This window comes from Cynocephalus volans, chromosome 5 (genome assembly GCF_027409185.1).
Source record: "Cynocephalus volans isolate mCynVol1 chromosome 5, mCynVol1.pri, whole genome shotgun sequence".
In the NCBI taxonomy this organism is placed as follows: domain Eukaryota; kingdom Metazoa; phylum Chordata; class Mammalia; order Dermoptera; family Cynocephalidae; genus Cynocephalus; species Cynocephalus volans.
In genome coordinates, this window is record NC_084464.1 from 131,794,482 (window position 1) to 131,811,243 (window position 16,762).

General features: G+C 38.9%; 1 protein-coding gene across 3 annotated transcripts in view; it reads left to right on the forward strand.

The window, feature by feature from the left end:
• Window positions 1–8,751: 8,751 nt before the first annotated feature.
• The window catches only part of AKAP7 (A-kinase anchoring protein 7), a 141,200-nt gene continuing 133,189 nt past the window's right edge, over window positions 8,752–16,762 (forward strand). For all 3 annotated transcript variants that reach the window (XR_010023618.1, XM_063097169.1, XM_063097170.1), the window contains exons 1-2: window positions 8,752–8,822; window positions 14,825–14,953. Coding sequence is in view for 2 of the 3 variants with exons in the window: in XM_063097169.1 (XP_062953239.1) it covers window positions 8,804–8,822; window positions 14,825–14,953 (148 nt within the window). In the remaining variant the exon portion in view is untranslated. The remainder of the gene's footprint in view (window positions 8,823–14,824; window positions 14,954–16,762) is intronic.

Sequence of the window (16,762 nt, forward strand, 5' to 3'; positions counted from 1 at the left end):
CAAGGACATGAAAGATGTGTCTTTCTAAAGCCATCCCTCATCATGCCAGTTGCAAGGTCAGAGTTCTTTTACAATATCCAGTTTTCATGTAATAATGTCACAATTGCTTAGTCTGGCATTAAAAACATTCTATAATCTGGTCCCAACCTAAATTTCCAGCCATATCTCCCAGTCCTCTTCCACCTGAACCAGTCAGACTGGTGGACTCACTCTCTTTCGCATCTACTTGCATAGTCCTGTCTCTGCAACCCTCAAATGTGTTAACCCTGCTGCCCCAGCTCTCTTAATCCACTCATTTTCAAATCTGGTCTCAAATATTACTCCCCTTCCAAGACTTTCCTGGCTCTCTCGCCCATAGAAATCTTTAATATTTTGTCACATCATCTCATTTCTCTTGATTTGTACTAGGGTGATAACTGTCTCTGTTTGCCTGGGACTGAGGTATTTCCTGGGACATGGGCCTTTCACTGCTAAAACTGAATGATCCTGGGCAAACCAGGACAGTTGATCATTCTATCTGTAGTATATGTGGTGAGAGTCCTGGGGCAGGAAAGGAAGGCAATGCTTTCTTGTGAATGCCTACTGTGGAAATTCAGAAATTCTGTGGCTGAATTGGCCACAAAAAACTTCAGGGAGGGAAAAAACTTCAGGGAGAACACTTGTTGGAATTAATGCTACGCCTGGGAATAATGCCTTCAAATAAACATATAGCCAAAGGGATCCTGCTTTGGTAGTTCCCTTCATTTTATCTTATCTAGATGCATGTTAAAAAGGATAGAAGGACAAAGAGATATCTAATAATCTGAGGCATTACATAGACATTACTTGCCTGTGGCCAGGTATACTTGTCCTTGCATCTTTCCAGTAGAGCAAGTGGCTTGAGTCCCTTTGCTTTAACCTTGGTCCTGGTCCTCATAACCTCACAACGATCAGGGAAGGCTGAGGGAGCAGCAGAGAGAGACAAGATGCATGGATAGCAAGTTCCCCAGGACTCAGGTAGTGTGGCCCATTCACCCCACTCACATCCAATCCTAAACACATTAACATACCCCATTTCTTTCTCCCTGCTTTTCACTATGTGTTCTAAATTGATTTAACTAACTGTGTGATATGAGCATTTTAATTTGGTCTGGTAGTCTTTCTTTTCCATGACTTCTGTGATAGCTGGCCTCCAGTGTACTTGGAGGACACGCGGAATTAAGATAATTTCCTATCATGTGATTTTAGAAGAACGTTCTGTCTATCATGAAGGTGTTCTTTCTCCAGTTGGTGTTGTGTTATTAAATAAATATTCATTTTAATAAATTAGTTATATTTATGAACAAATTTGAAGCTTGAGACAGTTTATAATAATTTATCTTGGTCAACACATTTGTGACTTATTTTTGGTTGCTCAGATTACCCACATGTGACAATACTGTAATTGGATATGCTTGTTTTTTATTTTCTTTCTTTCTCTTGTTTGTTGGAAATAGGCAGAGTACCAGTAATTGCTAATTACCATATTCCTGCACTTCATAAGTAATGCTTCGGTGGTGAATTAACTATGCAAATATTGAATCATTATCCACAAATGTAGCAATTTTATGATAAAGGAATTAAATATCCACAGGCATTGCTAGAATTAAGAGTAGGCAAAATAGTAGCCAAAAGGCTTTCAAACCTCCAAAATCTCCATCCATGGCTCCCCATTAGACACACCTCTTCAAGATTAGGTTCAATCTCTAGAAAGTTCAATGAATATTTACTTAGAAACTTCTATGTGCCAGACTCTGAGTAAAGACCACAAAAGTCCTGCCCTCATGGAGTTTACATTTTACTAAGAAAAGCAGATAATACATGAGCAGTTAAATAATATAATTCCAGACAGTAATAATTGTTAAATAGAAATTAAAGCAGTTTGATGGCTAATAAAGTGACTGCCTGCATATGTATATAAGGTGTGCACTATGTTTTCCTGCAATTATTTTGCCAAAATAATTTATTAGGACTTATTAGTACATTAGCACACTTTAGTTTGTGAGATTAATTGACTGACCAAAGTATGATTTGACAAAAAGTGACAGGGCAGGGATGTTTAGAGGGGAGAAAAGGACCTAGAAGTTCTTGACTGTGTATTGTATGTCATGATGGTACTCAGACACTTGGTTTCTTTGGAGAGAAAATAAAGTCCCTATCTCATCTGATACAATCAAATAAGTTCCAGATTTATTAAAGAATTAAATATTAAAAAAATAAAGAAGCAGAAAGCTCTATAAACAATCTTGTGAAGGGAAAATATTTTTAATCATTAGAGCAAAGAAATAAAGCCACTAAGGAAAATTAATACATAAGACTACATACAAATTTTCAAATTCTGAATGCTAAAAACTACTGTACACACCTCACTTATTGGTGGGAGCTAAAAATAAATAAATAAATAAACACACACACACACACACACACACACACACACACACACACACACACACACAAAACCGGGGGGTGGGGGGAGAGAAGACATAACAATTGGAATTCCTTGAAGTTGATACGACAAGCAAACAGAAAAGACATTGTTGGGAGGGAGGGGGGAGAGGGAGAGGGAGGTTTCAGTAATGGGCCACAATAATCAACCACATTGTATATCGACAAAATAAAATAAAATAAAATAAAATTAGAAAAAAACAACTACTGTACACAAATTAAAATGCAAGTAACAAATTAGGGAAAATGTTTTCAGTATATATGACAAAGTATACAAAACCATTAGTAAATAGACTTTATGAAGTAGTAGAAAAAGATAAACAACTTAGAAAAATAAACAAAAGTTCTTTATAAAGAGAGACATGCAGATGACTATTAAGTATACAAAACAATAATCAGATTCATTAATAATTAAAGAAATAGGAGTTAAAACAACAACTATTGAACCTGGTAAATGAAAAATAAGGGAAGAACTTAAAAATGGTAGAATTTCATAAACTTTCACAGACTGCTTATAAGCATGTAAATTTGCATGAACTTTTTGGTGGATGATTTGGCAATTTGTTTCAAAAGTCCTACAATGAGTCATAATCTTTTACCACCAAGACTTCTGAGAATTTATTTTAAGGAAATTATAAAAATTACTTACAAAGAACTAGAGAAAAAATATTTATCATAGAGTTATTTATTTCTTTTTGGTGGTTGGCCAGTATGCTAGTACATGGATTGAACCCTGGACTTTGTATGGAGTTATTTTTAACAATGAAAAACTAAGATGAATTTAAATGAGATTGAACAATGATTGTCAATAGGCAACTGATCAAGTGTATTATGATACATTTATATAAACGCTTAATATGCAGGATTGAAATCTGGTATAGAAGAATAATTAAGGACATGAGAAATTAGTCACAATAAACTGTATCGTACAGGGAAAAAGCAGTTTATAATGCCATATGCAACATGATTATATTTTATAAAATATATGCTTTATATATAAAATATATGTTGTTGGGAAATTAGAATAATTTAATCAGGCCCCCTCACCTGCCCATCCAGTTGGGGGTGGTGCGGCACATTCTTTGTAAGCAAATTGTGTGTGTGGGTGGAGTTAGTGTGCATGTGTGGCGCTGCGACTTGGCTGGCGACTGCCCCAGGCGTCCACCCACACGGCCATGCTTGCCAACCCACAGCTTCCAAGGACCTATTTACTGGTTACCTAGCTCATAGACCTGCATGTGAGGGGTTTGGGGACCCAGCTGGCATGCGAAGGGTTTGTGACCCAATCTGGACAACAGGCTTGAGGGGTCTGTGAGCTCCAGACCCAGCCCTAGCTCAACAATTGGCCCAGTCGGCAGGATTACGGGCAGGTGAAAGAGCTCGACATATGTGTGTGTACATCTATATCTGTATCCATATATCTATATCTAGAAAAGTATTCTTCTGGTTGATATATTATGGATAATTTTTAATTTTATTCCATGAGTTTTTCTGAACTTAAAAAACGTATGAAACAATATGTTTCTTACATAAATTAGACTTTTATATTTGCAGTTAGAAATACTTAAAATAATTTAAAAATTTGCATCCTGTTATTTAATATTATCAGACCCTTCAACTATGTCTGGCTACTGAAGTAAATCTATTATTAAATAAGTGTAACAATATCTTAAAAATGTAACACTCAAACATTAATTGAAAGGCATACATATTTTATTGTTAAATACATATTCCTTCTTCAACAAAACGAAATGTCATCCTGAGTCACCCTGGGTCACTCAGGGTCACAGTTAGCTTTGTACTGATATTTGACCACATCTTGTAGAACTGCATGACTTCATCCACTTTTGTAACTATGTGCAGCTATGGTTTATATGTGGGATCAAGGAAACTCCTAGGACAAGAATTAAAACAGGGTCAAGTGTTTTGGTAGGAATTCATGGGGATAGGATCATATCACAAAAGAGAAATGAAGAACTTGACAGAGAACTCACAATACAGGAAGGAGTCTGGTAGGATGAACCAGCCAAATGAGCAGGTCAGAGATGGGTCATGGGACAGGAACAGTGTGGTAGCTTGAATCTGAACCCTTCCAATCCAGCTATCTTGGTAGTGAACATTGTCCTCTGAGGAGAAAAAGAGCTGAGTGTGTAAAGGAACTTGCTATCTTAACAAATTCTATAATTCTCACAGGTCTAAAAACTTTTCTTTGGTACTTCTCACCTTGCCCTACCCCTAGCAGAGTGCAATGTATAGGGAGGAGTTGTTCTCATTTGCAAGAGACTGTCACCGTGAGGACAGAGAGAATGCAAAGTGGCCAGGTGAAACAGCAGGCAGCTGGTCTCTGGTGAGGGCACAGGACTTCCTGGAGCTGAGAACGGATCAGAGGAGACTGAATCAGTTGATCAGTAAGGCAAGGGCTGGGGAGGGGTGGCAGCCTGGAATCATTCATTAGTGATGCCAGACACTGTTTGGAAATCCAGATGTATTTTGAAGGGGTTATATGGGACTGCAGTCCTAGCATGAGTAGGTAGATTTATTTAACTATTGAGATTTGGATGTTCATGTTAATGTTAGCTAATTTTTAGCCTCAGGCTGGAGAAGTTTTAGAACATTAAAATTACCCATGATATTCTGTTTTTTGAAATTTATTTAGGTGTGTTGCTTTCTTTTTGGATAAATCTAAGTAGTTAATAAACAGGTCTGATGCTTATAAAAGTTTTATTCATTCATTAAACAACTATTCATTGAGCAATCTCTATGCACTTGGGAATACAAAAACTTTAAAACACAGTCCCTGCCTGCGAGTGGCATAAAGTCGAATATGGGAAACAGAAAATGTAGTAGAAGAGATAGTCAGGGCAGACACAGGGTGTATTAGAGCCCACAGGTGGGGCACCTAACCCAGGTAGAAGGGTAAGATCAGGCACTGTTCTCCAGAGGAGATCACTGACAGTTCTGGCTGTCATAGCTCTGGTCCCCTGTAACAGCAATAGGCCGCTTCAATTTACTGATATGAACAAACCACATTTTATTACTGCTAAATGGTACTGAGAATGAGTTAAGGTTAGAGATAATCAGCCAACTAATATAGAGCTTAAAAATCCCTGTAGGATTTTTTTTTTTTTTTGAAGAACTTGACAGAACCAATACATGCTAAAAATCAATTAAGGGACTGCCTGATTAGCTAAGTTTGTAGAGCGTGTTGCTGATAACACCAAGGTCAAGGGTTCAGATCCCTGTACTGTCCTCGCTGCCAAAAAAAAAAGTAAATGTCAGTTAAATAGATAAATTTGTAGGTATTTGTTTTATGAACACAGAAAAGAACCAGGTTTCCCAATGCCTTCAGGCTAATGTAATGTTCAGCCTCATTAGCACGACTCATGAGGGCCTTGATAATCTGGTCCACACTTTCTCCCCATCCTTATGTCCTGCCCGTTCCCTCCTGACTATCAGCGCACCGCCCTTTCTCCTCCCACATGATGCTATACACTGCCAAGATAACTGGATTGGGAGGATTTAGTTTCACACCACCACTGTACAGTGTACAGGTACACTGTTCCTGTACCCCAATCCCCCACTGACACTGTGAAGAGCACAAGCCAGAATGCCACACAGTGTAGATTTGTCTGCTTCTTTCCTCAAGATATTTCACTTGTTTCTTTAGCCCCTGTATTTCTGGCAAACTGGAAGTTAGGTTTAAAGGCTTACCAGCTTTGGGTGAAACATTTTTGACAAGAAGACTTTATAGGTGGTGCTACAGCCTTCACAGGACGCACAGATTGACAGTTACAGTTATTATTCTTTTTGGATGTCAAATTGTCTCCCATTTGCTCAGAGAAATCTGTTTCAAGCTAGTTACTGTGTTTTTGATAGTCCCCATTTGTCTTTGCTTTTTGGCACAATAAGGTGTGTAAGATTTACCTTGTACTTCCCTTGCCCCAGTCATTTCTCAAAGCTCTGTGAAAAACCTCTTTTTCAGGACTTGGGTAATTCAAATTTTCCTTTACATGAGAGATACTGGGTAAGACTTTATGTTCATAATACTGGTGGTGGAGAATAGGTGGTATTTGGGCTGATATCTCTGCTTGACACAGAGTAAAACTTTCATATTTCTTTTGATACATATTGTTGGGGAGGGAAAAAACTGTTCCCCTACCTCTTAGTTCAGTAGCTGGAGCATGGGGATTAAACTGACAAAAGACATATGAACAGGAGTAAAGATTTATTATGAATGCACATAGGAGCCGCACAGGAAAGAAGTGAAAAACCCAAAGAGGCAGTTAGACCTGGTGGCTTATACACCATTTTAACAAAGGGTGATAAACTGTGACAAGACTAGACAAAGGAAAAGGGGTTTGGGCTTCTGGTGGTGGTGGAGTAAGTTGTGGAAGGTGCCTCGGAAATATATGGTAAGAAATGGTTGTTTAGAAAGGTTTGTTATGCAGATCATCCTCTTCCTGGTATGGGAGAGCAGCACACCTTTAAAAATGGAAATTTATGTCACCTTTACAATGGGAAATTTATGCTCTGCTTTTAGACTGAAAGGGAGAGGGCAGAGAGTTCTTCCTGTGTTTGCAGTTTCTCAGTTGCCTTCAGCTCAAAATGATCCATGACAAAGTGGCATATTTTGGGGTGGAATATTCTGATCCTCTTCAATATTAACGTGGGTTACTTCTTTCCAGCTTTTATTTCATTACTTATTGCAGTTACTTATGTTTCTTTTTTTCTGCTGTTAGATGATCAGCTCTTTTAAAAAATAGAACTGTCTTACCTGCACAACCTCAGCAGGAAGCTCAGGCATTAAATAAATATTTATCATAAATTAGGGGGAACCTGTCTACTGCTGTACAAGCCCACAAATGCTATGGGTTTGAAAACCAGATGCTTGATTTGCTAGAATTATTCTAAAATCAGAATAATTAGCTCCATAACTTTTAGTGTATGGCCTTTACGTCAACGATTGTGGTTGTGCGGCAGTCTTCGGTTTCAACCCAAATCTAGGATGCATTCAAGTGTTATTTGCAAAAGTGCCTAGATTAATTTGTTGAGGGATACACCTAATTTTCTTGTCCCCCGGTTACTTTGCACTAACAAAACAAAATCAAACCAAACCAGTAGTATTATGTTCCAAGTTGAAAAGGTTTTTAGATTTTATCATTTTTTAAACTAAGTAAATTGTTTTTTCTCCCATTTTACTCACTTCAGTACCATTATCTGCAGTAGCTGGTTTCCATTTAATTTCTAGACATAAAACTGATAAATTCTACTCTGACCAGGTCAGCTAAAATACAGTGCCTTGGGAGACTTGGGATAAGCCAGCAGTTATGTCCATCTGTCCTGAAAAATGTTACTTTAAGACCATTTTACTTAGACCATTTTTTTAAAGTAGCCATAATAGAGCCAGAAAGCCGTAAAGATTAGGAGGGCTGTCCTTCTACCTCTCTCCTTTCATTTCTCCCCCTTCTTGTGATTGTAAAATGCTAAGCTCTGCTGGCCCTGTGGAACACATTTTCAGAGCTATTTGATCTATGTGTCTCTCCAGTTGCCATCATCTTATTAGCTCAATAAATCCTTGCTGTATGTATTTGGCCTCTCTTTTTAGGTCAGCAAAACCATTGCTAAAAATTCAAAACTGTCACAATTTCCTTTTTTTTTTTAAAGGGAAGGTAAATAAAATATCTTATTATACTGATGTACAAGCTCTCGTACATCTCGCTTTTCCCAAATATTTTGCCACCAGAACTCCTTTTCAAAGCTTATTGCAAAGCTACACACAGGGGTTCTCAGAAGACACCGGGCCAGGGAATGTTTCCAGGCCCGTCCCAATCTCGCCCCTCCAAGCGTGGGACGGGAAAGGCCGCGCCACAGGAAATAACTGAGGGCTGCCAAAGGCCGCGGGCCGGGGAGGGCAGGCGGGCGGGGAGCCAGCGGGGAAGCGGCATCGCGCTGCGGAGACGAGGCCTGAGCTCTCCGTGGCGCCCGGGTCGCGGGCCTCGGCTTCGCGGTCCCCGCCCTCCCCGAGCGCGGCCGCGGCGCTCTCCCAAATCCGGGTACCACCGACGACTCGGGTCGGCCTCTTCCGGCTCGTTCGCGCGCCCGTACCGGCATGCCGCCTCTGCGGCCGCTGCTGCCGTGGGGCCTGCGGCTCCCGGGGCTCCGCGGCCCCGCAGGCCTGGCCATCGCGGCCTGCGCCCGCGCCGCCCCCCGCTGCCCGTCCCGCCCGCGCGCGCCTCCCGCCGGCCTCCGGCCCCGCCCCGGCCTCCGCCTCGCCCCCAGCCCTGGGCTTCCTCGCTCGGCCGCCGCCCGCCCAGACGCGCCGCCCGCTCGCGCTGCGACCATGGAACGCCCCGGAGCGGGTGAGAGCGGGCTGCCGAGCGGGCCGGGGGGGGCGACAGGAGCCACGGGGACGTGGGCCCCGCTCGGCCTCGGGGAAGGCCTGGCCTCTGGGAGAGCCCAACCCCACATCGGCCCAGCTCCGAGTCCCCTCTCCCTGCCTGCAAGGGGACTCGGTGTAGCAACGTGCAACCCAGTGCATGCAGGGTGGGATCGGTGCTGCTTGTACCGAAGCTTTTTAATGCACGCGTTGTCGGTGCCGCAGGAGGCGAGGGCTGCGAACCCATCCCCAAGTTTCACTGTGTTTCCCCCTTTCTGCTCTTGTGACCCTTAGCACAAAGTTATGTCAACACACCCCATCCAACGGTGTTGGCGTGGTAAACAAAACGCAGAAAAATCTCGATTTTTACCTTATATCACAAATATGAAACACCTGAACCGTCTTAGTGCTTCATTAAGGATTTTAGTCTGGGTTTGGGAATGACCGCTTTAAAACTGGCGCCAGTGAATTTCCAGCTTGGGTCAGCACTGGCTGCGAACTGCACTTTGTGGGCAGAGCGAGTTGGGGGTTGGATTTTCGGTGAAAGGAACCGAAAAGCAATTGGAGAGAAGGTCTCTCCTGCAGGGTTTTTATAATATAAACGCGTACAAAGGTATAAAAAGCTAAAAACACGGGGCCGGCCGGTTGCCCAGTTGGTTACAGCGTGGTGCTGATATCACCAAGCCCCAGGGTTTGATCCCTGTACCAACCGCCAAAAAAACCCCAAAACAAACAAAACAAAAAAGATAAAACGCATAAAAACGTCAAAATGCGTCGTATAAATAGCACTTAACTAGTGTAAATATGTTTACAATTGTTATGCGAATAGTGTTAAGGCTGCGTAGGCGGTAGCAAAGGTGTGAGTTTTTGAGCATTTATAAAATGCATGGGAATGCATGAAAGAATGGGAAGGAGATTGTTAAGGAGAAAAGAGTCACACCGCAGTTCCTCGTTTTAATGTCGTGATTTTGCAGTTCAGGATTCCCTTAGCATATTAGCGTATCTGTGTCGTTTTCTTGCTCATATTAACAAAGTTTAAGGTGTTTTATTCCTTTCATTCCTTTTTAATACGAATGTTATTAACTTAGTTTGTCCATTTCTCCCTAGTAATTTGGATTGTACTTTTGTTCCCTTTTTATGGTGAGGAACCAAAGAGGAATCAAGTGACTAGTTGATTGCTACATAGCTCTCAACATTTATCCAGTCTTAAGGTATTACTATTTTTAGTAGCTAAGCCAGGACTGGAATAGATGGCATTGTCCCCTTCTATTGGTTCTTGGGCAGTATATACTATTTACCTAGCAGAGTGATAGAGGACAGTCTTGCTTAATAAAGTAGTATTTTATTGTCCGAATCAGAAACTTGCATTTTTGTGTGACAACAGGCAAACTATCCTTTTTTTTCCCCTCTGTTGGCCTTTGATGCAGTCATTTGCTGAAATGCATGTATATTTGAATATTAGCATATATTTAAATGTATGCTTCTCTAATTTTTTTTTTTTTTTTTTGGTGGCCTGGCCAGGATGGGGAATCAAACCGTTGACCTTACTGTAAGGCCTCACTCTAAACCAGTTGAGCTAACCGACTGAGTTACAAGGACTCACTCTAATCAGCTGAGCTAATTGGCCAACCCTTTAATATATTTTAAATGTGTGCATTAATTGTTTTTCATATAAAAGTAATATTACTTCAATTTGAAAACGTTTGAATAGCAGAAATGTGAAATACACAAATTTATTCAGTACAGCTATGTCAGCATTTAGAAGTAGTTTATATCCAATAGCCCTTTCTCACATAATTGTCAGTCATAGAGCATATGCAGTTTTATAAATGTTTTTTAAAAAGTCAATATTTGCTGTAAGCTTTTTTTCTGTTGTTGCAGTTTTCATAGCCATTGTTCTTAGTTGTCATTGGGTTAAATATACTTTGTTTAGCCACTTCCCTATTTTTAGGCATTTAAATTGTTCCACTTTTTCTTTTTTGTTTAAGCAAAACTGTGGTGAATTTATTTGAGCATATATGATAGATATCCAGATATATGTATCAGATATTTGTGACATTTTCCTGGTTCCTGATCTGTTCAGAGTGCTTCCTGAAAGGTTAGCCTCAGTTTACACTGCTATATTCAGTATATGTTAAGACACATCTGGGCATGGTGCTAGAAAGGACGGGTTCTGGAGGCAGAGTGACCGGATTCAAATTCCAGTCTCATGACCTACTGGCTTTAACCTTGGGCGAGTTACTTAATTGGCTAGTCTGTAAAATGAGTGTATGAGTATTAATAGTACCATCTTGGTAGCATGGTTCTGTGGATTAAATTAGTTATTTTCTGTAAACTGCTTGTAGCCTGGCATAAAATATGTGTTTGAATTAAATTTTAGCTGGTGTTAGTAGTAGTAGTTTGCCAGCCTCACCCCATCTTTGTGTTATTAGTGCACTTAGTAGTGTTACTTTTAATTTGCTCAAGTGATAGAATCTTGTGTTAACAATAGTTAGACCAAATTTTAAGAGACTTCAAAGTACTCAAAATAATGAATTTATAGTGTAAATACTTGGAGTGGGTTATTTTAAGGCAGTTGTCCAAAATCAAAATGTTTATACCTTCTGTAAGAGAAAGTGTAGTTATGATGGATGTATTTAATGCACATCTACCAACCTTTGTCCAAACTCTAGAGCTTGGAGAACTGGAGGAAGGGTTCCAGATATTCAGTTTGAGAAACATTGTTCTGTAGAATGACCAGTAGTTCTTTCAAGACTTACTCGGAAGCGACACTCTCTTTTTTTCTGAGTTAATGATTCCTATCTTCAAAAATTATTTCAATTATTCTATAACTTAGTAGAAGATAACTTGTATTTCAAGTTCTAGACTCCTGTCAATTTTGACATAACATTGCATGGGAGTTTAATATACTTTATTTAATAAGATGGAGAATAATGTTGAGCAAGTCATATTATGCTTTAATTTTTATGTCAAATGAAAGTAGTACCTTTCATTCATCCTGTGAAAATTTAAGAATCTGTGATGTGCTGAGGCTGCCATTAAGTATTGGGAATTGTTTTTCATGGGCATTGGGATAGTTGTAGTGCAGTGTAGCCTGAGTGATTTATTAACCACTCCCAAATGTGTACTTACCTTTATCTAGTCAGTTGAGAAAGATTTATTGAGCACCTACTGTGAGCTGAACTCAGTGCTAGACATGGAGGAATCAAAGGAGAATAAGAACTTAGGATAAGGAACTTAGAGCAGGCCGGTTATACTTACTCATGGGTGTAATTATGGAAAGTTTCCCCTCTCACTTTCAAAAGTTCCCTGGTTTGGGTGGTAAATCATATGATCACTTTGTCTTGGAATCTAAGGAGGACAGACATGTGGACATCTATAACATAATTCATTCATGCTGTGATTGAAAGAAGCTGTATGGACCCGGGAGGAGACTGGATTACCTACCTCAGTCCTGAGCTGGGGATCAGGAAAGTTTTCCCTGATGGTAGAAGTCTGATCTGAGTTTTTACTTTGAAATTGATTGTTCTCAACACAATCACGTGTCTGGTGTAGAATCCAGGTATGGAAGAAGTGAAAGGGGATCTTGGGAGCAATGGTTTTCAGACTTGCCCTGCACATTGGAATTACATTGCAGGGCTTTTAAAAAATACCAGAGGCTGGCCTCATCTCCAGAGAGTCTAATTTAATGGCCTGGGGTGGGACACAGGCAGTAATTTTAAAAATCTCCTCACGTCATTCTAATAGGCAGCTGCTATTATCACCTTTGTCACTGTGTGATTCTCCCTATGGTATAGCCAGTGACCCACATAGCACTTGCTCTCTAACAGTTGTTATGTAATTGAGCTCAAAGTAAACTGAAAGTCAAACTATTTCAAGAACTTTTTTCATTGAAAAAAATGACAATTTAATTCATTGTTCTATTTAATTCTTCCCCTTGCTTTCAAAATATGTTATTACAGCCCAGAAGTCAGTTTCCCCTAACCCACATATTGTCAAGAATCTATATATTTCCAAGTGGCACATGGACTTGGGAGCTAATATTGAGATGCCAGTGTTAAATGGACCAATTTCATATCACTAAATTCTTCCACTGAGAACAAAATAGAGAAAAACAACAGTTAGGTTTATTTCATTTTGTTCTGATTTTCATTCAGCCTTGTTTATATCTAACTGTGCAACTACTCTTGTTGCTAGCTTTTCAAGCGTAAGCTACATGGTCACTGATGAGTCTTCATGTGTAAATGCGTGTGCCCAAAGGTACAAGATTTGTATTGATCTATTAAAACTTTTGTTTAAGTCTAAACTGCATTTGTGTTTTTAAAACACAAGCATAAAAATAGAAGGGACACATTTAACTTGTTCTCACATTTTTCAAATATTTGTGAGTTTGTGAGTAGACTCATAGTAAACTAACATTTGTTGAACACCTGTGTGCCAGGCACTCAGACTTCCTAAAGTTTGAACTGTAATATAAATAGTAGCATTAAGAATATATTATCACTGTTTTTTTGGCATTGAACTTGACTAAGTAAAACAAAAGTTTTGTTGTTTGTTTTTATCCAGAAAACAGGTGTAGGGGTGTGTGTGTGTGTGTGTGTGAACAACAGTAGCGATGACTCAAATTGCAACAAAAATTTAGATTTTTTTGCTGTGTATGTTAACTATTACCTCATGCATATAACATACATATATACATATAACACATATACCTAGTATATATGTTAGCTATTACCTGATAGTTATCATGTTGTATGTTATAAGCCACATTCTTAATGGAATGTGTTTTGCAGGTATTATATTTGAGTATAGAGGCTTACAACAGAATGAAATGAACAACTTCATTAATATCTTGAGTGGTAAATTAGTCTTTAATAAATATAGAGTAAAAATTATATAAGTATCTAAGATTCTGTTCAATCTTAATTGAAACAATATTTGTGTCTGTCATGAAAGCATGAAGAATTATTGAATTGGGGAGACCAACTTATAAATTTAGCAATTAAGTTTATCTATTTAAACACATACCCTCTTTCCCTTAACCTCCACCCAAGATGTATGTCTTTTCCACCCATAACAAGAAAACCAAACAAAGACCAAACGTGGAATGTGACTTTAATGTTAGTACATGACCATGGGAGAGCTGTAAGGGAAACTGTAAGATCATTTGCTTCTTAATAACTGAATTTCCAGAAAAGCATATTTAGGGCCATGTATTTTTAACTGAATTTTTAGTGTTAACTGTAATAATGGAGAGAAACAATTTAAAAGTCTTTATTGAAGAAAAAAAGGTCAGAACTTGTACAAGTGAGAACACATAAGTGTTACTGATAAAAATAAGCATGAGGAGGACTTGATTGCACCTGTCTCAGTACTGGACAGATCATCTAGGCAACAGACCAGCAGAGGAACAGTTAATCTATCAATGGAGAGACAAATCTATGGTTATTAGAGCAGGGAGGGGAAGGGGGAAGGGGGAAAGGAGAGAGGGACAGGGAAGGGGACAGATTGGGTAAGGGGCATGAAGAATAAGTATGATTTGTAATGATGAATATGCTAATAAAAAAAAGAAAAACTAAGCTGAAAAACAAAAAATAAACACGAAAAAGACTGACAAAACCTTATTGGTTTGTTTTTAAAAGGTATGTGAAAAAAATGTAGTTTTAGAGTTAAGAAAATGTAGCTATAAAAGATCTTGAAGGTCACTGATTGACTCAGTCTTTATCTAATTCTGAGTTGAATATTGTGCTTTAAAAAAGATTAAAGTTTTAGAAGCTTGTTTAACATAACAGTGCATTTATAAAAATATGGAATAGGGTATAAATAACATATAAGTAGTTGTACAATAAGGTTGAAAACAGGTAGTACTTTTTTTTTTAACAGTTGTTAATTTATGTTGAATTCAGTTAGCTGAGTTGTTTTAGTTTAGGATATGAGTTTAAAAAATAACAAATAATACATTTTTCTTTTTGTACTATGTTAAAGGAGGAATAAATTCCAATGAATGTGAAAATGTGTCAAGAGAAAAAATGTCAGAGGGAATGGAAGCCAATACTGTGGATTCGCTGGTAGACATGCCATTTGCTGCTATAGATATTAAAGATGATTGTGGAAGTAAGTATTTTATTAAATAAACATGTACCTAGAAGCAACGAATAGTAAATATAGTTTTATATATATATTTTTAATTAATAAGTTGTTTCACTTTAAATGCTTGCCATTTTTTTGAGTTTTGGTTGTTAAATAATAATTGTCTGTATCTATTGGTATTGTATTGTCAAAACTGTCACAGGTAATATTAAGACAAGTCTCACAAAATTTTGGGCCAGATCATTCTATAGTTTATAAGCTACTTTTGAAAATAATGGGCCAGATCATTCCATGGTTGATACCCTCCTTCAGTTATTTATTTCAGCAGTACTCATTTATCTAACAAATGTTTACTGGCTGTTTGATATGCACCAAGCACTTTGCTAGGCATTGGGAAGTTTATCAGAGAGTAAAGTGGGCTCTATTCCTGCCCTCATGGAGTGTAACAAGCTAGTGTTGGAAACAGTTAAACTTTTAATTAAGTATTTATTAAGCATTTATTGGATCAGTTTGGTCCTTCAGAGCTCTGTCCACAATCTTTAGTGGGCATCACCTGCCCACACTTCCCTCTGAGCCCTGTTCCAGTCTCTGAATCATTCCTGTTAGAGTGTTCATATGTTAGAATGGAACAAGAGATTAACCTGTTTACCATTCCAGCTGCAGGTACTTCTGACTTAGCTTACACGTATCTAACATACATGAACAAACAGCTTCTGCCAGGGATAGAAAGCAATATACGTCTAGAATCCCTGAGAGCAATTGGTATTTCTGTAGCCACTGTATTCTTATATCTCTACTAGTGAGGAGACCACTGGCCACTGTGACCAGAGAGAAGGAAGGGGCTATGTTTGTGGCCTACGTTCCATTCCTGTTCTGAAAGGGACAGCTGCTGCTTCAGAGGATGGGCATTGGGAAGCGTGGCTAGTCTTTCATGTGAATAGGATCTTTTCTCTGCAGGATATGATATATTTCTTACAAAAGAAATGATGTTAGCCATGTATATTAGGGGCTCAGGTCAGGCCACAAAAATCTATTTTTGAGTGTAAAGTATTATACCACTTTTTGATAGTTCAGACTTTGAGTTAAAGGTCTTCATGGTTTAGTCTAGACTCCAAATCAGCATGTATAATAATACTTTGCAGGAAGATGGATTTCAAATTCTAAGCTCCAACTTACACACAGACAGTGAAGAAACACAAAACCTGGGTTTCATTTATTTTATTTTTGAAAATTGTTTATTTTTTTTAGGTTTATTAATTTTTTTTTTTTTTACATTCTGTGATGTTGTTGCAGAGCAGTTGGGGGGGAAAGGGAGAGGGGAAGGGGGAATGAAATAGGGTGGGAGAAGGGGGAGGGGTGGGGTTGAGGTGTTGCTTTGCCTCCCACGGATTTGTCACCTCTTTTTCCCTGGGTGATGGAGCCGCCAAAGATTACTCAAAGCTCATCTCTTCTGAGCAGTGAGAAGCCCCAGAACCCTCGAGAGACGCATTCCTTCCATTTGGGAAATTAACTATGAATTGGGATTCTCTTCCTGCATTTATTCTCCAGACCAGGAAGTTACAGGAAGAGAACATAGATGGGGTTTTGGCTAAGTATAGTTTAACAAGTTTAACAATAGAAGCTGGTAACATTCAGTAAAACAAGCAAGGTGACCTTCCATAATACAATTTTCAAGAAGTTAAGTTGATCCACCAACAAAAGCTTGATCTTAGCAAACATTCTCTTCTTACAGCAATTTCCCAGTATCATTACATATCAATCAGTAACCTGTCTGCCCTTTGAGCCAGCAACCTTGCTGTGCTACAATTCTTTATCTTACAACAGAGACTAGCC